At 39.0% G+C, this 22590-nt stretch overlaps 1 protein-coding gene and 1 non-coding gene across 10 annotated transcripts in view; one reads left to right on the top strand and one right to left on the bottom strand.

The window, feature by feature from the left end:
* The window catches only part of MATN2 (matrilin 2), a 79252-nt gene that overhangs the window by 1926 nt on the left and 54736 nt on the right, over window positions 1–22590 (bottom strand). For 5 of the 9 annotated variants that reach the window (XM_013106440.5, XM_038174061.2, XM_038174063.2 and 2 more), the window contains exons 8-25: window positions 21963–22085; window positions 19159–19281; window positions 17458–17580; window positions 17183–17305; window positions 16706–16828; window positions 16492–16614; window positions 16159–16281; window positions 11671–11793; window positions 11454–11576; window positions 11241–11363; window positions 10940–11062; window positions 10595–10717; window positions 10331–10453; window positions 10045–10167; window positions 7847–8260; window positions 5004–5156; window positions 796–867; window positions 103–213 (exon numbers count right to left, since the gene is read on the bottom strand). In XM_013106440.5, coding sequence (XP_012961894.4) covers window positions 103–213; window positions 796–867; window positions 5004–5156; window positions 7847–8260; window positions 10045–10167; window positions 10331–10453; window positions 10595–10717; window positions 10940–11062; window positions 11241–11363; window positions 11454–11576; window positions 11671–11793; window positions 16159–16281; window positions 16492–16614; window positions 16706–16828; window positions 17183–17305; window positions 17458–17580; window positions 19159–19281; window positions 21963–22085 — 2472 coding nt within the window. The remainder of the gene's footprint in view (window positions 1–102; window positions 214–795; window positions 868–5003; window positions 5157–7846; window positions 8261–10044; window positions 10168–10330; window positions 10454–10594; window positions 10718–10939; window positions 11063–11240; window positions 11364–11453; window positions 11577–11670; window positions 11794–16158; window positions 16282–16491; window positions 16615–16705; window positions 16829–17182; window positions 17306–17457; window positions 17581–19158; window positions 19282–21962; window positions 22086–22590) is intronic. The other 4 variants (XM_038174056.2, XM_038174058.2, XM_038174055.2 and 1 more) reach the window with 4 other exon arrangements.
* On the top strand, window positions 1977–2058 carry TRNAS-AGA (transfer RNA serine (anticodon AGA)). The gene has a single exon. It is a non-coding gene; the product is annotated as a tRNA-Ser (tRNA).

The raw sequence follows: 22590 nt of genomic DNA on the forward strand, positions 1-22590 counted from the left end.
CTATGGGGCAGAGTTTGTATACTGGTAAATAGTACACAGCACGTCTTAGCCTAGATAATGAAAGAGCAGTCTGGATTATCTAAACAAAGGTAACCTAATTACCTGTTGTTCTTGTGGAGTGAGTGTGACTGTCTTCAAAATGATACTTATGGTGTATTGCAAGATTGGGGCAGGCAAGGACATCTGTGATGGTTATTGTGGATGATTCAGGTCCTGCAGGAAACCCCCCCAAAAGTCTAAAAATGAAACCCACTGCATGTAATTATGCATAATTTTTGCTACTCACATGCACAGAGTTCTCCTTAATTAGTGAGTAATCTCACTGACTGCAGTGAGGATCATTCATGGAGAGGACTAGCGATACAAAGAGGTGAAGGAACCAAGCTGTTAGGCTGTATTTACTGTATACATGATTTAAGATGTGGGTTGCAGAACGGAAAGGGAGTTGTGAAGGTTCCTGTGAGAAACAGAAGTGATTGAAAGCTGAACATGCTTTAAAAATCAAGCAGAGTGTTGGAATACAAGTTTCCCCTTGAAGAAGAAATTCATTTGGATGGTGTAAAAAGGGAGCATGCAGCCATGCCTCTGTTACGGTGGGTCTCAAATTTTCTGTACTAAAAGCAGATGTGAACTGCAGAAAAGAGGGTAGTTTTAAGGGGGTTAGGGTGGGAAATGAGTGAACAATTCCCCTGTAGGTGAACTGTTAGGGTTCTCTGCAGAAGCAGCCATAGAGAAGGCAGCTAATTTAGCAGCGATTCGGGGAGACAGCAGGGCACTTGAGTCAAAACAGCCAACCTGAAGACTGGGGACCAGTCTTACGAAGCCTTCCAGATGACGGATCTTGCTGGTGAGCTGAATTTTTCATGGCTGGCAGAAAGAAGAGAGGTCACAAAAGAAGAAATAAAAATTCCCCAGAAATGGAGATGTTACTTGTCTCTCTCTCACCATACATTGAGAATACATCACACTTGTGCAGGCTGGAAGAAGTCCAGTGTGATACAATACCAGGACTGACCCTTCATCTTGACCACCAGAACTCCTCCAAAACTGGAAGTGCTTTACAAATACTTAATGATGGTAAAGCAATTTGAAATTCCAGCAATTTGTGTCCTTTAGTGAAAATTCTTGTGTGTTTCACTGTAATCTATGGGCCCTTTTGGGGTGAACTGAGTAAGAATAAAAACTGCTTGCAGAAGGAAGATGTCTCATTCTCCTTCGGTTTTCTCCATAATGGGAAATGTGGATCAGGGAGTTTGGGAGTGTTTGGTATGAAGGGTGTAATTGAATTTCTTTAGTACACTAGTTATTAGCAGAAGTACAAGCTTATAGCTCATCAAGCATAGACTTTAGACTGTAGGAATTTATTTCAGACTCCGTATACCCAATTTTTAGTCAAAGGGTGTCTTTAGAGAAATGGAAACGTATTTCAAAACCCCTTACTTTACACCTACAGGTATAACCATCTCATGGGTTGTTCTGCACACTACCTGCTTCCTGCCGCTAGAGGGTAATGGAGAGACAGCTTTTGATTCTTAGGAGTGAGTTCTCTTCTAGAAAATTAATACTTTGCTTTCAAGTAATTGTGAATTTTAATGGATACACAATATGCAGATGTACTAAGTCGCACTGGGAAGCAGATGACGCAGCTGGGGTAGGGCTGAATGCTGAGCACAAGGAACAGGGCATCAACAGAGATGAGTGGTGGAGCAAGACCAGAGTTCAGCAGGCAGAACTACAGCACTTAGGTACATCAGAAAGCATGACTGGGGGCCTGTTGGTGGAGGAAACACTCAGAGCTTAGATCTGAGTCCAGAGAGGTGTGGGATGAGATCACAAAAGAAGGAGGAAACAAACTAGGTGAGGTGTCTTGTAAAATAATAAGCACCTAGGAACAAGGATGGTGAAATTCCCCCTGTAGGTGGGACAAAACAGGTAAGGTGAGCCTTGAGTAGTTGACACTAAGTAGTAAATTGTGTGTAGTCGTGGCCGAGTGGTTAAGGCGATGGACTAGAAATCCATTGGGGTTTCCCCGCGCAGGTTCGAATCCTGCCGACTACGGCCGGAGCTGAAGAGGCTCTGCAATTTTATGGATCGCAGGAAGCTTGGCACCAATGTGAGGAAGAACTTCACGGTGAGGGTGATGGAGCTCTGGGACAGGCTGCCCAGGGAGGTCTTCTCTGGAGATATTCAAGGCCCATCTGGACGCCTACCTGGGCAGCCTGCTCTAGGGAACCTGCTTTGGCAGGGGGACTAGACCTGATGATCTCTGGAGGTCTCTTCCAACCCCTTCAATGCTGTGAAATCCCTCTAGAAGTGCTTGAAGATCTGTAGGCTAATGAGACTATCTAGGAAGGGTAGAAGGACTGACGTGAAAAGTTTGAGATCTCGCCACTGGGCTGACATAGAGTTGAGGATTCACATGCAAGGGATAGAGAAGAAACAAGACTGAGAGATATGTTGGTGGGGCAGGAGGACTTCCAGTTTGGGAGGGTAGTTGAGCACTTCAGAAACTCCCATTCAAGCTTCAGAGACTGGTTTGGACCCAAACATTTCTGATCTCACCACCTCTGTCAAATCAGAGAAGTACAGAGGCTGCTAGTTTCTTTCTAAGTTCTTCGATAAAGTCAGTGCAGTCAGCATAAATACTCAAATTTGCTGGGGAAGCCACACTAAAGTTAGGTGTTTGTTTTTAATGCTCTGTTTTGGAACAAAATCTAAATATTACATTAGAAAAAAGCCTCTGAGGATGTATCTTCAAAGGCAGTGTGACTATTTGCAGCAGCGATAACGATCTGCAATTTGGAAGAACAGAGTGTTAACCAACAGGTGCCATCTGATCGGGGCTGGGGGGGCCTTGTGACAAAAATACATGTAGCCTTGTAATTAAAGGCTCTCGTAATGCACGTGCTCGGAACAAGGGTGGAGGCCATCGTGATGAGTGCCTATTAAATATGACATCGCTGTAGCCTTGTTAGTGCTTGAGAAATTAATATTAACCAAGGCAATGAATGAGAACCCTCCAAGTGAGTTCCTCTTAGTAAGAAGCATAAGAGAAAAGCACTTTTTTTTTTTTTTTTCCAAATTACTAGTCATCAAGAATAATTAATAGTAATCAGCAACTGTTGACAGAGCTGATGGTTTTCTTGCAGAATAAAAGGAAAAAGCCTTATCCCTAAAGAGATTTGGATGACTTCTGTTTTTAACTTGTACACATGCAGCACATCCACAGCTGGGACTGGGGATAAGAGGCTTTGTCAGTGGAGTCCACATCTGAGCTGCATGAAGTTCAGAGAGCTCATCCCTGCCCTCAGGCTGGTGCCTTAAAGTCGTCAGCTGAGGACCAAGGCTAGAGTCAAAATGAAATTACTGCGGTTGGAAAGGAGGAGGAAAAAAAAATAGGCTGAGAGGAAAAACTGAAAGGAAAAATAAACTTTCAGCTTGTGTAAGAGGCATGGAGGCAGAATTTCTGGTGGTATGAGTTGATGAGCAACAGCTGATGAGCAAATTCCTGGAGTGTCCAGGAAAACAAACAAACAGCTGAGGCACTGCCTAGAGGTGAGAGAGGAAGAGGACAGAAGCTGTGAGGCACCACCTCTAACCAGTTACTAAAGGTGCAGTTTAGAAACTGCCACAGAGGGGCAGAATTTACTTATTTTTCATCTGATGGCAAATATATTTAAAAAAAATGGCTGCTGAACACTGCTGTGGGTACCTGAAGGATGCATTTCCATCACTGAGCTCTGGGGTTTGCTAATGAGTGAGAATTATTATACCAGTTGCCAGCTAATTTTGGCCTTGGCGTCTCCCCAAGCTTTTAAGATGACATGCTGTCATCAGTAGATTATCTGCCTGGTAAGAAGGTTAATGAACAGACTTGGGTTTATGCTATCACAGTATTTTGAATTTCAGAAAGATGGAGCTAGAAGATTCATATGACAATGAGAAGCACAAAATATACAAACTAGGAAACGTTCTCACATTCTTTTTTTCAGATTCTTCCCTGACATCTGTGTGAGGAAGAAACGCACCACTGCTTGCCAGTGAATTTTACACAATAAAGCTAAAGAACAAAGTAAAACCTGTTTGCATTTAATTTCAAGAAAAACAAACAAACAAACAAAAAAACAGAAGTACTGAAAATTAAACCATCCTGTACAATTCTAGTGTTGTGCTCAATTTTATTTACAGTGATGCTTCTGGATTTTGCTTCAGGTATAAATTTGAATGTTCTAAATAATGCTGAGTCCTGGGAACGTGTGAGTGGGAGAAACATACTGTCCTTCCTCTAGCTGAACAGCTTCCATCCCAGCTCACATTCCCCCTGTACCTTGCAAAACGTCAGCTGGGAATGTTTAGATTGAGGCTCTTTGTGCCAGAATGAGGAAGGGTGCTTTCTGCAGCAAATCTTCCACATTTGTGAAGCAAAACTTGGAGCTTACGTGCAACTGAGATCCACTCTTCGTAGCTTTGAATATATATTCAGTGAACTGTTTTTAATGTTCTATAAATATGCACAACAGATCTTGATAATTTGTTTTGCTGAGTTTGTTTTTTGTTGTTTTGTTTTTTTTTTTTTCTTTTGCTACTGATCTTAAGAGCAATTTACAAGTCTCATTAGGCTCTATAAATCCATTATTATTTTCCCACATTCCTAATGAACTAGATCATGCTGCTTCAGCAGGGTGGGGTTCAGTGCATGGCTGACTTCAGTGTAACAAAAAGAAAGCAATTGATCCTTCTAAGCACAGAAGCATACATTTTATACAAGCATTATGAAAATAGAGAAAATGAAATTATTCTATACCTTTACCTGGTGATAGATTAGGCATATATATTCCTCACATTTTAAAGAGCAGAAGAATTACCTTGAGCCTTGCAAGGTCTGACACCAATGACCTACTATGACAGAGGTCACCATGAATAAAACTACTTGTTACTTCAGGCCTGCAAAATAGATCTATAAGCATTCATTCCTCTTTTAGCTCAAAGTGGAATACTGTTACCTTCACAGATTTGGACTTTCAGCTCTTCACTTATGTCCTCCAAAGCTGTGAAATCCTCAGCGTAGAAGAGATGCTTATATGATGGCTGAGAAGCAATTTCCAGCAGTTCTTCCTCAATTGCTTTTCCTATTCCAATGGCATAGATAATTATACCTAGGTTCAAAAGAAAGTGCATATAATTATTATATCGGCATTTCTAAACCCCTGCTCCTCCATGAAAGGAAAACGTGAGCATTAGTCATTTTAGAGAGAGAGCGGGAGAGCACAAGAAATGTATATATTATATGCTGTATATCTTCAAAAATGTGTTTGAACAGGCTTAATATGCTTCAGTTATTTAAAAGATGTGCAGAAATTGCTCTGCTGTCATTTAACAGGTAGATGTTTTTTAAGATAAAGAGATGAGGGTTGGTTGGCCACTGCTAACAGTAAATGAACCCATAAAGAGCACTGTAAAACATCCAAGAGAATTAGATGGAAGCCACTAACTAGTGGTATACCTCAGGGGTCAACACTGGGCCCTGTTCAACATCTTCATTAAGGAGCTGGATGATAAGGCAGCACATACCTTCAGCAGGTTTGCAGAGAACACAAAACTGGCAGGGCTGGCTGACTCACCCAAGGGCCATATTCCTATCTAGAGGAATATGAGGCCACACCTGAAGTACTGTGTCCAGTTCTGGGCTCCCTGGTACAACAGAGACCTGGGCATGCTAGAGAGAGTCCAACAAAGGGCCAAGAAGATGAAGGCGCTGGCACATCTCTTATACAGAAACGCTGAGCAAGCTGGGACTGGTCAGCCTACAGAAGAGAAAGCTTGGGGGAGATCTCATCAATGCCTCTAAATATCCAAAGGGAGGATGCAAAGAAGATGGGGCCAGGCTCTTTTCAGTGGTTCTAGTGACAAGAGAAGAGGGCATGGGCATAAACTGAAACTGAGCTTCAGAGCTTCCCTCTGACCATCAGGAAACAGTTTTTCACTCTGCAGGTGATGGAGAACAGGCACAGGTTGTCCACAGAGGGGTCTACCTCCTAGGAGATTTTCAAAAACAATCAGGACATGGTCCTGGGCAGCTGGCTCTGGGGTTGGACGGGATGACCTCCAGAAGTCCTTTCCAACCTCAACCACTCTGTGGTTCTGTGAATCATACAAGTCAGCCTCCCAGTTGTACTGAGAGTTCCTGGTCTGTGTGTGTCTGTGCAGGCAGGGTGCATGTGATAAAGGCACTTGCTGAGCTGGTGGGGAAACCTGTTATCTGTCAGCAAATGGGTCAGACTCTTGAAAGATGCCAGTAATTTTTTAAAAATATATGAATTGTTTTTTCACTGGAATCCTCAGAGCAAAACGATACTAGATGCTTTCATTCTAAGGGATGGGCTGGGAGGCACAGCAAAGGTACCCAAACCCATGAGGGTAAGAACATGGGAAAGGAATCCTGAGGGTCTAGGAGAGAAAGGCCCTCACAGCAGGGATGCTTCATACAGGCATCTCCCCTGCAGACATGCTAGGGAGAAAAGAAAAGAGTGAAAAAGACTCTGATAGCTGGGTGGGAGGAAGTGGTTCACAGCCCTCTAATCGGAAAGACAAGCAACGAGTAGAAAACATGGTGATCTTCAATATCCCCTTTTTCAGCAACTAACCACAGATTTCTTTATTCTTGCAAACCTATCACTTGACACAACATTTCTCTACATTATTTCTGGCATAGAAATTGTCCACAGCTAGTATTGATTTTCTGATTCATAATAGAGCAATTAGCTTCATAGTATTTCAATCTCTTTTGCAAGTTCCAAGAGCAAACAGTGACTTCTCAGTTGTTAAGTTTCAGATAAAACTTAAGATAAGAAGGTTTGGTGTCTCTCTATTATCACTGAAGAGTAACAGCTACATACTCACTGAATTGTAACTTTAGCCTTATTGATGAAGAATCCTGGGCCTGATAACATCATAAAATATGCATTTTCCAACTCTTCAATATTTTGCTCGAGCATCTCCTTACTTTTTGTCATGAATCTGCCTACAATTGCACTTCAGCCAGGAAAGCAAAACATTCACCAGAAGCTTATTCAATTTAATGAATGAACCAGTCATGCTGAAGTCTGTTGCTTTTTAAAGACTTGGAGATATCAGTGATAAAGCATTCAAGGCCAATTTTATGTTCAACATTACTACATTGCCTACACTGCAATTACACAAGGGATGGATTTGGCTTGTAGTGCTACAAATATCAGTATAAACAGTCTGGAGCTGGGGTTTCATTCAGTAAGTAAGCAAGGTTGGCTTAGTACTATTTTCCTTCAGTCCTGTAAATTCTCCAGTTACTTACCCAGACCTCACTATTTAGTGTATAAATCTTTCTTTTTAATTTTTTAAAAGCACTTGGTTTATATTTCATTGTAGCAGCAGCCTTGCTAGCGCATATTCTATTCATATCCTTTTCTTCGCACAAAGAAGTCCAGTCCTGACCAGGGCTACACTACTCATACATCACCATGACCGTCATATCAAGTCAATAAAACAAAACCAGAAAAAATATGTGCAGCATCATTGTGGTTTAGTCCAGCAGGCAGCTAGGTACCACACAGATGTTTGGCACACACAGCGGAGTATGGGGGAGAGAACTGGGAGGAAAAAAGTAAAAGTTTGTGGGTTGAGATAAGATAGTTTAATAGGACAGAAAAGGAAGAAAAATAATAACAACAACAACAATAATAAAATATACAAAGCAAGTGATGCTCAATGCTATCCCTATACTATCACTACTCTCTGATTCTCTATGATTCTACATCCTCTTTATCACAATATTTGCCTTTAAGAAAGAATCAAAGACACTTCCACTCACCAGTTTGCTTTGCTCTAGCAGCCCACCCAGAGACTTCATCTTGGGCTCGTCCATCCGTAAATACAATAGCGATTCGAGGGACATTTGCTGAAAATGGTCTGGCGCCTTCTGTTTCTGTGAAGCTTCTCTGAAACATTTGCTTCAGAGCCAGTCCTGTCATGGAACCTCGCCCCATATATTTCATTTGTGATACAGCTTTCTTCATGTCTTTGGCTGAGCTGAACTGCCTTAATGTAAACTCTGTGCGGACTTCACTGGAATACTGAAGCAAACCAACTCGAGCTGCTTTGGGTGAAATCTCAAGCGTGTCCAATATTCCTGAGACAAATTGTTTCACAATTTCAAAATTATCCTCTCCGAGACTTTTCGATCCATCAATCACAAACACCAGGTCAACTGGGCCTTCGGTGCATCCTGTGAAATAAGCAGCAGTGTTTAGATCATGAACAAGTCGACAAAGCTGAAAATAGGACCTAGACACATACGGACTATATGAACTCAGGTATCATATAGAGTACCTTGACCCTGGCTCAGACAATCTTGCCAGTGATTCTAGAGATGTTGTAGACAGTTCATATCAAAAGGTAAGAGTGTGCCCATGACTGTAGTTTATAATAAAAATATAATCACGATGAATATCTATCAATATGTGCTGCTTTGTAGAATACTATGACTCTTAATAATACTTCAAATGTTTAAAACTTTGCAGTAAATTAGATTTTTAAGCAAATTTTAAGAATGATTGTTAAGTAGGGAAAACTGTAACTGAAGAACATAGCTAGGATATAGAAACAGTTTTGACCATTTTCTTCTAGGGATGGGCCTGTAGGCTAACTTTACCTTTGTGTAGATGACCAACACTGAAATAAATGGAAGAGAATCACTGAAGCTGTATTTGTACTGCAGAAGTAGCAAAAACATAAAGGTGGTACAAAGAGATGAGTTGCTGAAGCTATACTTGCATATAAGTTGAAAATTTAGAAGTTGTGTTTAGAGTTGCAGGAAAGAATGAGGTAAGAGCTGAAGAGCTGGGGAAGGCTGAAAGAGAAGGGTTAGGTACAGCTTGGGATGAGGTTCATGTCTAGGGAAAAATTCAGACGATGCCTGTGTTTTTATAGCTCAAATTTAAGCCTCTACTGGCAAACAGCTAAAAAATTATAGGGGAGACAGTAAATGCTAGAAGGGTGCCTAGCTGATAATGTTGGATCAGAATGGTTTATATACATTGTTTTGCTTGTAACTTTCTTAAAATCTTGTAATTAGAAGCCTTATTTATTGCTGAAATTAACGTTTTCTGTTTTACCCACTGAAGCTGCGAGACAATCCAGGAGATACTGACAAACTTGGAATTCTCATACTTGGTCAAGTGCACTTGCAAAAATGAAAGCAGCTGTAAGCACCCTGCTTTGACTGCAGCAATTACTGAAGCTGTCTGTTAGCAAGTCAGCAGGGATATGGAATTTTCAGTTTTAACATTTGGATGTTTCTTCCTGGACAATAGCTCCTTTTTAGAACCGGTGTCCAAGAATTCCTTTCTGCAGTCATCTGAGGAAAAAATGTGTCACTTACTAAAGCAATGGAAATTCACTAAATATCAAAACCACCTCAATATCACTGCATATGTCAAGAAAGGGCAACAGTTCATGGTGAACTGTTTTAATTATGATTGAGATCAGCCATGAACATATTACCATTCTTTTGGTAATAATACTCTCCTCAAGTAAGGCATCCATTTTTGCAGAATAAATATTTTTACTGAGCTCAAGTAGATGAGTTTCTCCTCCAGAAATTAGAAGGGTGATGAGATAAATGCATATCATGTTCCAAGGGTGTCATGTTATAAGATAAGAAAATAGAATTAACGATATTTTACAATTTAGTATATAAAGATAAAAGCTCCACAGTATATGAATCTGTTTAAAGTACACATTCCTTGATAATAAGATTTTGTTCTGACTTTTTTCCTGATGTTTGGAAGGGATTATTATTGTATTTGATACTGTATTAAAACAACCATTCATTCTGTTATTTTTTTGCTTACAAGAACATCAAGCTAAATTGTTCAAGACATTCCATCACACTCACATATGGTTTGGGCTTTCAAACAATACATCAGTTTTGAAGTGAGGCATTTGAAGTGAGGTCAAGAAATTTTAAAAATCAAAGAAACAAAGTCTTTCTGAATAAAATGTACCTACTTCTGCATGTTTTCTGATCTTCTTTCAGTACATATCCATCCTGACATTTGCAGCTGTATGAATCATCATTATTAACACAAATATGTTCACAACCATGGGCAACTGATTTGCAGACATCTTTGCCTATGAAAAATTGAAATATTTATATGTATTCTATTTAACATATTTATAAATTCAAACGTTTCAAATGTCATTTGAAGAACATATGACAAAGAAGTAGGACTTCTTTCAGTTTTTTATGTGGTAATGCTGGAGAAGTGTCTGATAGACTTATTCAGTTACTTACTTCGACATGTTTTTCCATCTTGCCGCAGGACAAAACCCTCATGGCACTGACAGCTGTATGAATTATTATTATTAATGCACACATGTTCACAGCCATGGTCAATGGACTTACACAGGTCTTTATCTGAGAATTGTTAAGAGAATTTCATTATTAAATCTGCTGTCAAAAGCAAAACTGGCATAAAACAATTTTGAGAAAAATTTAGGCTGTCATCACTTTTATGACTGAAAGAACACATTCCCCATAAAAGTTCCAGCTACTCACTCCTGCATGTTTTCCTGTCTCTCCTCAGTATAAACCCTTTGTGGCACTGACACACGTATGAATCACCAGTTGGAACACAAACATGTTCACAACCATGGTTGACTGTTTTGCAGATATTTTTACCTGGGAATAATGAAAATAATATTTAGCACAGTTATTCAGGTAAATAACTTTCACAAAATATAAAAATTAGAGCAATAATCTTCCATGACAAAGCTCATTTCCATGAAGCTGATTGTATGCTATTTTATGAAGTTAATTGCATGTTAAAGACACAAAGAACACACTACATGATATGCTTCATGAATGGATCAGAAAATACATAATGAAGATTAAACAACTTACTTTTACAAGTTTTCCCATCTTCCTTCAGTACGAAGTCCTCGTGGCACTCACAGATATAGGAATCATCAGTATTAACACAAATATGTTCACAGCCATGGTCAACTGATTTGCAAACATCTTTATCTGAGGAGAATGGATGGAGTTTGTTAGATGAGATTCTTTAGGAAGAGATAACATCTTTAATAAGTAGCTTAAGTAGTTAGAAATCACTAATAAACATACACATGTGGAAACACTCACAGGCACAACACTTAAATGCCTCAAGAAAATAAAACATACTCTTATGACTCAGGCTACTCACATCTACATGTCCTTCCGTCTTCCTTCAGTATGAAATTTTCATGACATCTGCAGATGTAGGAGTCTTCAGTATTCACACAAACTTGTTCACAGCCATGGTTGATTGAATTGCAAACATCCTTGTCTGCAAACAAGAGAGTTGGTAGTTAACATGTATCAGCAGGGGTCTTGATTATATGTGTAATTCATCAAATTAAGTTATCATGCTACTTACTTTTGCAGGTTTTCCCATCTTCTCTCAGCAGGAACCCATCATGGCATTTGCAGATATAGGAATCATCAGTATTAACACAAACATGTTCACAGCCATGGTCGATTGCTTTGCAAAGATTTTTATCTGAGAACAGATGACAGCTCTTGCTAGTTAATATGTTTCCACACAAGCATGAACTGCAGATAAAAAGTATGCTGATAAATATCAGACTACTTACTTCTGCACGTTTTTCCATCTTCTCGTAGCAGGAATCCCTCCCGACACTTACAAATAAATGTATCACCAGCATTAACACAGGCATGTTCACAGCCATGGTTGACTGATTTGCAAATATCCTTGCCTAGCAATAGTCAGATAATATTTAATGTGATTTGCTAGTTAAACTTTTTTTATATATATGTACATAAATATAAAGACTGTATGGGTAATCCCATGAGCAAAGAAATATGGAAGCATGCATGCTGAAAGCAAATTTCTGGCTAGTTGAATGATTAGCAGTTTAGCTCACATGAGGCATGAGTTCTTTACTATCTGAGCAGAAAGAACTGCACAGTTTGGATGGTCTCCCACTGGCAATGAATTATTTTAGGATTAATCTGACCAGATTAAGGAGGAGGATGCTACACTGACAGCAGTAAGAGAAAAAGGAAGGAGTAATTTAGCATAGTCATTTAGCATAAATTCATGCTAGTGAAAAGAAAATTAAGCAAAACACCACAGGACACAAAGCAAAACAATTCTTTGGGACTCTTACATCAATGCCAAAAAACTGCATAAGCAAAATCCAGGAGACTAGGAACTACTCGTTTAAGAGGATAAATAAAATGCTGAAAGCTGATAGGGGAATTTGTATGAGTGCAGTGTTAAAACCAGTTGGTCATAACCTCTTCAAGAAGGATAGAGGAGGAGAAAGTACAGGAGGAAGTCAAGCCATCTATCAGCATTCCCTGTTGCTTTTTCACTGCAACAACAACAACAATATATATATTATTATATATATATATACATATATACACATACATATATATATTATATATATATATATGTATGTATATATATATGTATATATACATACATATATATATATATATATATTCCCAGTTGCTAATGCAGAACTACTTTTACATAGGAAATATAACAGTGGATACCTCTGACAGCAAAGTTCAGATTGGTCAGAATCACAGAACCATAGAATATCCTAAGTTGGAAGGAAACCACATCGATCACTGGGTCCAACTCCTGGCTCCACACAGGACAACCCAAAAATCAGGCTGTGTGTCTGAGAACGTTGTCCAAACTCTTCTTGAACTCCAGCAGGCTCAGTGCCATGATGACTGCCCTGTGGAGCCTGTCCCAGTGCCCGACCACCCTCTGGGTGCAGACCCTTTCCCTAACCCCCAGCCTGACCCTCCCCTGTCCCAGCTCCATGCCGTTCCCTCGGGTCCTGTCGCTGTCCCCAGAGAGCAGAGCTCAGCGCCTGCCCCTCCGCTCCCCTCGTGAGGGAGCTGCAGGCCGCCATGAGGCCTCCCCTCAGCCTGCTCTGCTCGGGGCTGAGCACACCAAGGAACCTCAGCCGCTCCTTGCACGTCTTGCCCTCTAGAACCCTCACCATCTTTATTGTCCTCCTTTGGCCACTCTCTGATAGTTTTATGTCCTTCTTACATTGTGGCACCTAAAACTGCACACAGTAATTGAGGTGAGGCCACGTCATTGCAGATCAAAGTGAGACAATCCCTTTCCTCAACTGGCTAGCATTGCCATGCTCGATGCTTCCCAAGGTATGGTTGGCCCTTTTTGCTGCCAGAGCACACTGCTGGCTCACGTTCAACTTGCTGTTGACCAAAACCCCTCAGATCCCTTTCCTCAGGGCGGCTCTCCAGACTTTCATCTCGCAGTCTGTACATACAGCTAGGGTTGCCCTATCCCAGGTGCAGAATCGAGCACTTAACTATTGTTAAATTTCATGTTAGTAACTGCCTAGCCCACCACAATCTCCTGCTAATGTAGTGTGACCTGCAACATTACTTAGTATGCATTCAAATCCTGTATCCAGATCACTTAGAAACACAATGAAGAGAACTGGCCGTAAAACGCAGCCCAGTGGACCCTCGCTATTGACTCGCTGCCAGTTTGATGTAACCCCATTCACTATCACCTTTTGAGACTGACCCTTCAGCCAACTGTTCACCCATTGTACTATTTATTTGTCTAGCTGTATGCTGGATATATTGTCCAGAAGGATAATGTGAAAAACTGTATTGAAAGCTTTGCCAAAATCCAGATTACATCAGCTGGCTTCTCTTGGTTCTTAGCAATTAGCAGAGCAAGTAAGTTCAATGTGTAGAGAAGACATTTATATTTTCACAAGGACTTCAGCCTGAGGCACATTACCTGGAGGTTTCATGCTGCCAACACAAAAATTCCCAAAAATACTACAGAGGACAATCTTCTAACTCAACAACATTCAAGACATAATCTAGACTAGATCCTGTTCTAGCAGGTAAAGAAGAAATGGTTATGGAAGTCAAAATTAGCATCAGTTAGCGTCAGCTTATGCACAGCTGTGTGCAGTATTTGTTGTTTTCAAACAGAATGAAATACAAGCCAGCAACAAACAGCTATTACTTCAGAAGGATAAATTTTACATAGCTGAAAGCAATTATGAGCCAAAGGATTTTGTGATGGAAGAAAAAAAAAAAAAGTAAGGATGACTGCACCATTTAAGGTTATTTTAGATAACCTTAACTAGACACCTCCAAAAAAACCTTAGTCACATCATCAAAACAAAAGTACTAGGGTAGTTAGAAACCAACCTCCGTTAGAAATTGAAACAGAAAACAGCTATAAGATATGAATAATGAATGAAAGGAAAATTCACATTATTTACTGAAAATGAAAACCTGTGAAATTAAAAGAAGAACATGGAAATAATAAGATAAAGGAAAAGAGAGTGCATGACCAACATAATGAAGGGCAGTATGAGTAAGTTATTTAAAGGTTATTTGAAAACAAAAGAAAACAAATTTAACAGAATATTGTTAATTAGTAGACAGAAATAATAGAACTGTCAATCTTAATGCAGAAAAGGTAAAAAATATTTAGTATATCCAAACTGGGACTTATGAAATAGGCTACTGATAATATTGTTTGAATGATGTTTCGTGAGCTGAGTAGTAAGTCACACAGCACCTACTGAAGAAACAGTAGTAACTCCAGATCACTTGCCAAGAGGTGTAACAGAGCTGGCTGAACACCACATTGGATGCCTAGCATTATTTTTTCATTACCTCCCAGAACTCCAGGGAATACCCCAAAACACCGAGGAGTTTCCATTCCCTGTGCATACACACACAGCATTTGAAAAGGGTAACTAATTCACTGTAAGCCTGTCAGCTTGACACTGATCTGCATTAAAACAATGGAAAAGATAATGTTGACCTTGATTTAGAGAAAATCAAAGAAAGAAAATTAGTCTAGTTGGTATTATGGAAAAATAGATGTGGGAAAAGTAAATAAGTATCTTTTAAAATTGACTATGAGACTGTTTTGTAAAGCTCAGGTTACTCATACAATGGAGAATCCAGGACAGTATCAGCCTTGGTATTTAATTTGATTAAGAAAACAAAACAAAAATAACTAGAAAATCAACATTATATGGGTAATAATAATTATAATAATAATTATAATTATTATTATAACAGTGGCTAGGGAGGTCTTCAGGAAAAATTGTAAATGGGGAATCGTCAAGTGGCTTTCTTTCTAAGAATTTGCCCTCCTCTGTGCTATTTAACATTTTAATGAACAATCTTAAAGAAAATGTAAAATAATCACTGACAAAGTTTGTAGGTTATTCCAAAGTTGAAGCAATTGCAAATAAAAATAGAGCAGCTGCTGATATAAAGAGACAGGAATCTTTTTGCAGGCTGAGTAACAACAAGCCGTATATATTTTTAAATAGCCAGAATTAGACTTAACATATTTAGAAAAAAAAAAAAATGAAGGCCGTACTTCCCACGGGATGTGGGACACTTGTATGACTGAGAGTCTTATGTAGCTATGATCATGGTAGATAACTGGCTACACATGAGCTTTAGCAGAGTTGTATGGTCAGAGACTAACGTTATCTTTGGTCATAAAAAAAAAAGGGTAGATTCAAAACAGAATCAGGGATATAGTTCTTATACCCTGGACCCTACTGTACCTTGTATTGTAAGACTTTGTACCACTGTGGTGTCCCCGCAAGGATGCTGATACATAAAAAAGGCTTTAGGAAAGCAAGAAGAGATTTATGAAAAGATTGGAAAACATATAAAGAGTTTGAAGGAGTTTCATCTGCTTGTCATGTACTAAAGACCATGATAAGAGGTTAAGCTAAGGAACAGGTTAAATTATGGTCCACATGAGTATACACAGAACAACACAGTGGCAATTAGAAGTTCAACTCATCAAAGTAAAATGTAGCAACATCCTATGCTCAAGATTAAATTTTGGCATAGTCCAGAAATTAGGTTCACATTTTAAAAGCCACATTCAGACTTAAAACTGGCTGATTTTCTGAAATACGGATTTAGTTCAAACAATAATTAATTTCTAAAAATCTTATGATCTATAAAGGACAGTATTCTGCTCTGACCACTATGAATCACTTAATAATTTCCAAGTAAAAGGGAAATGAATTTTCTCCTTTTATTCATAAGCTACTTACTTCGGCATGTTTTCCCATCTTGCCTCAGTACAAATCCGTCATGACATTGGCAAGTGTATGAGTCGTCATTATTAACACAAAGATGTTCACAGCCATGATTGACTGATCTGCAGATGTCCTTACCTAGGAATAATTTAGATTTTATTTACTACAGTTTAATAAATGAGTACATTTCCAAAAATATAAATGCTAACAGTAAAAAACTCCTAGTAAAATAAAGAATTTATCCTCCTTTTTGTCAGGTAAAATTATAAATAAGACCTACCTCTAGCACAACTTGCTTCTCCAGTATACCCCTGAGTGTAAAAAATACATTAACATCAAGTAACTTACTTTTACATGTTTTCTCATCTTCCCTCAATACAAAACCCTCATAGCACTGGCAAATGTACGAATTATCAGTGTTCACACAAACGTGCTCACAGCCATGGTCAACAGAATTGCAAACATCTTTATCTGGAAAAAAAAGAATGGTGCCAGACTTTAAAACATGTCTACAAATGCACAGATTTTAAGGAAAATTTCTATTAAAGATAAGGATACTTACTTCTACATGTTTTTCCATCTTCCCTTAATGCAAATCCCTCATAACACTGGCAGATGTATGACTCATCAGCATTAACACAAACATGTTCACAGCCATGGGCAACTGAGCTGCAAATGTCTTTATCTGAGAATAGTTGACGGTTTTTGGTTAAAGCACATCTACAATGAATATATTATGCAGGGAGAAGTAATAGCTTTTATTAGGTCTACTGAGATCATTGGAAGAAATGGACAAAAATTTAGGCAGCTAACACTTCTAACTCTTGGTACCTGAAAAATTATGGGTCTTTTTTGTCTACAGTCATATCAGTTTAGCTACTAAAATACATTATTTCTGTCCACTGAGTCTCTTACAAGCTTCTGGCAGGTATAACAATAGTGCATCATGAATAAACTACAAAAGTGCTTTTTGTTAAAACACTTCCAGAGATCTACGTTCTGTAGAAAGGAGTCTACCAGTAATTACCAGAGTACTTACTTCTGCATGTTTTCCCATCTTCTCTCAGTAGGAAGCCCTCATGACACTCACAAGCATAAGAGTCATCTTTGTTAACACAAATATGCTCACAGCCATGGCTGACTGATTTGCAGATGTCCTGTCCTGGGAATGATTCAGATATAAATATAGTTTTGAATGAAAACACATTAAAAATGTAGGTATCAAAATGATGTTTTCTAGTGAGAAGTGATAAACTCCTTTCTTTTCTTGCCTAATGCACATGCAAAAATGTTCAATATATATTGGTTACTCACTTCTGCATGTTTTCCCATCTTCTCTCAGTATGTATCCCTCACGACACTTGCAGGTGTAGGAATTGTCAGCACTAACACAAACATGCTCACAGCCATGGTTGACTGATTTACAGATGTTTTTACCTGAGAGTAATTTAAAAGATGAAGAATTGTGTTAGTTAAGGACAGGATGTTCAGTTACTGAATATTCTTGTTCTTGCTGGTATTCCTGACTCAACTCTGCAAATCATTTATAGCACCTACTGTCAATTTCTAAAGGTACCTCTTTGTTGTACAATTTTATAACCTTATTACTAGGAAAAAGTGCGCTGTTTTGGTTCCAGAGTTTGTATAATTTCATGTGTCCCCAGCATGAAGATTAGTAACCCACAGAGATTTCCAAAGGCACCTAAATCCCACATCCACATTTCAAGTAAACTTTCTGGTGAGAAACATCTTTCCATGACCATCATTTTATCTTCAGTAATAAACCTGCTCAAACCTGTAGTAGTTATGCTGTCTTTCCCTGTGGTTAAGTTCAGATGGTGTTTGTCAATTTTCTGTAAACAAGAATTACAAAAGCTCAGTTTACGTAGTGTTTAAATGTAATGAGAAAGACCAACTGTATAATCCTGCTGTGGCATTCTTGAAAATTGCCAGCTATAGTTGGGTAAGCTGATGTTCAGTGGGCTTTCCTGATAGGTGATTTAGTTACAACTTATATTTCAAAATAAAATGAAATTGTCTATTTATTAACATTGGATAAACTAACATCTTTCTGACTTACACTTTCTTCTCCCCACCCTTTATTTTCTTGCCAAGACTATTGCATGAAGACAAAATTGCACTTGCTTTTAGCTTTTTGCAAGGTTAAGGTGTCAGTACTTTTTGAGACAGGTAAAATTTGTCTCTTTGCATGGACTAACAAAGTAGGTTGTTGATGTGGTATGTGTAATACAAACTGGTAATATGGAGAATTTCATTTGTCATGTCAGTGTCTGGATGACTTTTAATTTTATTTTTTTTTTTTGTACATATTTTATAACAGCAGATGTTGATGAGATCGTTGGATATGATTTGGTTTAGAGTTATGAAGTATTTCATGCCTCTGTGTTTTCCAAGGACTTATCCACAATTCTTCTTTGATCCCTTAGTGTGTGCTCTTATACTGGAGAGAAATTTTCAATTCCTTTTTATATCTGTCACTCTTCAGAACTGCGTAACGTAGCCAAATGTATAATGCAATTACGATATCTCTTTTGCAATGACCCTTATACCACGTTGGGGGAAAATGAACATTCCATTAGTATTGCAGGCTTCTTTGTGCTGTAGAAATCTTTTGAAATGCTATATATTTTTGCCTTGATTTGAGAAGAAAATTACAGTTCTCTGATATAAGGATGTAAGTTGGGGTAAAATAATTTTGGATCCATGACAGACCAGCATCAGAGCTACTTTCTGTATGTCCCAGGCATTCAGGGAGTCAGTCAGGTGCCTAAAAGTTTCTACCCAGTGCCCCTTTAGATGCCCTAGAGTATCCAAGATATTGACATACTGCTGGCAAATAGGACACCAAAAGGGTAACTGTGAACTTTTGTGATACTGGAGCATTTAAAATGACATAAATGAAAGCCATGTTTAGGCAATCAAATCCTACCCTACATATTTTTTTTCTGTGTGTGAAATAAAAATCTAGCACTGACTTGCTGAATAATAACTTACGTTTGCATGTTTTCCCATCATTCCGAAGCCTGTATCCTTCAAAACACTGACAAGTATAAGATCTGTCACCATTTATACACAAATGTTCACAGCCATGATCACTCAGAGCACAATAGTCAACTCCTGCAGGAGCAATGAACGTTATTTTAAAAAATTAATTAATAATTAATTAAAGGATTATTTTCATTCTTAGTATTTGCATTGCATATAAGCAAGTAAATATACACTCATTGAATCACTTAAGCAACAATCCTGTTCCTTATCCAATAATATGCATAGAGCTTCAATATAATTTAAGAAGGCTTTGCATTGCCTGCTGTAAGCAGGGTTGAGAATGTTTAGCATAACTCAAGAGAGTCCATGTCTTAGTACTCACAAGCTGAATTTTAGGAAAAAAAGATAAAACAGCACTTTAACAATGATTTTATAAAAGACAGTGGAAAAGACAGAAAAGCTACCTTGAGGACACTCTTTAGAGATGGTTTCTAAATGATCTGATGTAAACGTGGCATTCCCCAGACTTGTTTGTGTGCCTGACCTAGCTGCTGTGGCAGCAAGCAGAAAACCTCTCTGGGACCTTAGTGGTCTTTAGCTTAGGCTATCCAAGCTTTTGCAAAGAATTGAAAATGACAAGAACAATCAATCAATGTGGTCCATTTTTTCATCTCAAATTTCCTGAGTGTTTCTTCTGCGTAGTACAAAGACACAATACCCCCAGGAATCTGCAGGCAGCACTCACTCTTTATAGGCGACACACACAGTGCCACTCATTGTTTTGTACAAAGCTGTCAAAGCAGAAATCTATTTACCACTCAGGTGATCTCCTAGCTGTCTTAAGACAACTGTGCCTCTATATATGACACCAGTGTTGTCATGTCCCCGATGTTTTTCCATTAGGAGTGGTATATGTTAAATGCTAATCCCACTAAGCCACTCATTCAAGACATCCCAAGTGCCAAAACTATTTTCATGGGAGTCTAAAAAACCCACAGTGTCTCAGCAACTCATCTGGAGCTCAGGAATAGGACAAATCTTATTCCTAAATAAATAAGAGGGAAGGGATACACTGGCAAGAAGAACCACCATTCAAAATCTCTCAGTTTTATTGCATGGAGGGATTCCAGAAACCACAGCACAGTTTTAATGCTGCTGATGAGTCTCGAACTACAGCCTGGAGGAAAATGACTGAGTGAAATAAAACACCTCTTTTTACTACAAAGGAAAAGGGTTTTTCCATTTGCAAGTTGATAAAACTATTAAAAACATAGTTTGGCTGTTTCTGAATTTCCAGGGGTTCTTTTAGATGAATTTTCAGATAAATTGTTTCTAGCACACCCCAACCTCTATTGTATATACAAGAGTACTAATTTTGCATTACTGTCCCTTTTTTGATTCTTGCAGTGACAGAAGCAAAATCTGCTAAAGTGGGGCTAAAAAGGATAGTACAGAGACAAAGATAAGGTTAAAGACAAAGGCAGTTTGCCTTTGCAGATTTGCCTCACTTTTCCCAAGATTATCTTTGTATCCAAGATTATTTTTGTATCATTTTGATTTCTGTTAAAACTGTTTTGCCCAAGTGCAAGTAAAGGAGCTAAGTCTGGAGCTACTCCAACATTCAACAAGCTTGAAAAACAATGTACCTCTGCAATCTGCAGAAAAGGTGGCCAAAACTCTCTCATCAAAGACGGCGGGTCCAGGAAAAGTAACCAGGCAAAATATAATCACATTCCTTTCTTCCTGGCCCTTTTAATTTTTTTTTAATATTTTTTTTTCTTTTTATGTATTTTTTTCCAGTAAAGGAGGCAATATGGCCATTTGTGAAACTGCAATGATTCTCAGTGATCATTAGATTTATAAAGGGTGGAGAGCTGTCAGGACAACTTTTGTTTGCTTATTAAGGGCTCCCATGTGAGCAGTAAAGCTCTATGGGATTCACACTTCTGCCCCAGATCAGATGATGCAGTTTGCCTGGGGAACACAAATCTTAAAATGTCAGTCAGACACGTGTCATGTGACTGGAAAACTGTCCTCAACCACTGGGGGTGTTTCTTCCAAAACTTGCTGAAAACACTAGAATTTACAGTAATGTTGACAAGTGCCTTTTTCCAAGTCCTTTTTCTCTCTGTCTCTGCTTTCAAAACATTATTAAGGTGTTTTTGAAATTCAGTCTGTGAGAATAAATGGAATCATAGAATCACGGAATGGGTTGGGTTGGAAGGGACCTTAAAGCTCATCTAATTCCAACACCCCTACCATGGGCAGGGACACCTCCCACTACACCAGGTTGCCCAAAGCCCCATCCAGCCTGGCCTTGAGCACCTCCAGGGATGGGGCACCCACAGCTTCTCTGGGCAGCCTGTGCCAGTGCCTCACCACCCTCTGAATGAAGAATTTCTTGCCAAGGTCTAATCTATATCTAACCTCTTTTAGTTTTAAAACTGTTACCCCTTGTCCTGCTGCTACACTGCCCAGGATATGGTTGGCCTTCTAGGCTGCAAGCACACATTCCCAGCTCACGTTGATCTTTTCATCCACCAGTACTCCCATATCCTTCTCCACAGGGCTGCTATCTTAGCTCATCACCCAGTCTGTGTTCAAGTTTGGGATTGCCCTGACCCAGGTGTCGAATCTTGTGCTTGGCCTTGTTGAACTTCATGAGGCTGACAGAGGCCCACCTCTTGAGACTGTTGATGTCCCTCTAGATGGTATCACTTCCCTCCCCTGAAGGTGTGTCCTCTTCCCTGTATGAAAACAGAAACCTTTCCCAGGTGAGCTGAGATAAAGTATGTTCTCAGAAGACTTACGTGTGCAGGTTTTTAGGTCCTCATTAATGACAAATCCTTCAAAGCACTGACAGACGTAGGAATCATCAGTATTTAAGCACAGATGCTCGCAGCCATGATTGCTTTCAGCACAGTGATCCACTCCTATTGATTTGTGTTAATAATTGAAGAAAGCACATTGGAGTTTTAGGTACATACATTATGACATTGTAGTTTGTGCAAAATGCCTCGGCAGAGCAAGGGGAAAAGATCAGTACAGCTTTTTATTTATGCAGCATTCCCACCTATTTGAACAACCTGAGTTAATTAACAAAACCTAAGTGAAATTAATAAAGCAACCCCACACAGCAGACAACAAACCTGATAAAGTGCTTGCCAAATGTCATGAAGGGAAATGGAGGCAGTGTCCTGCCTTGTATTACCCACAGGATCATGCTTTCTTTGTTTAAAAGGCAAGACTCTTTTGTTCACCATAAAATTTTCTCAGAGAGAAGTAGAAATACTAGTAACTCTTGTAAAAGAAATTATAGCTTCCAGGTTATTTCATAAACAGTAAATTCTTTTTCAACAAATGAGCAATCACAAATTAACACTATCCTGCCAACAGGTTACCGCAGTTCAAGCCTAGTGGAGAAAAGATACAAATCAT

This window comes from Anas platyrhynchos, chromosome 2 (assembly GCF_047663525.1).
Source record: "Anas platyrhynchos isolate ZD024472 breed Pekin duck chromosome 2, IASCAAS_PekinDuck_T2T, whole genome shotgun sequence".
Classification (NCBI taxonomy): domain Eukaryota; kingdom Metazoa; phylum Chordata; class Aves; order Anseriformes; family Anatidae; genus Anas; species Anas platyrhynchos.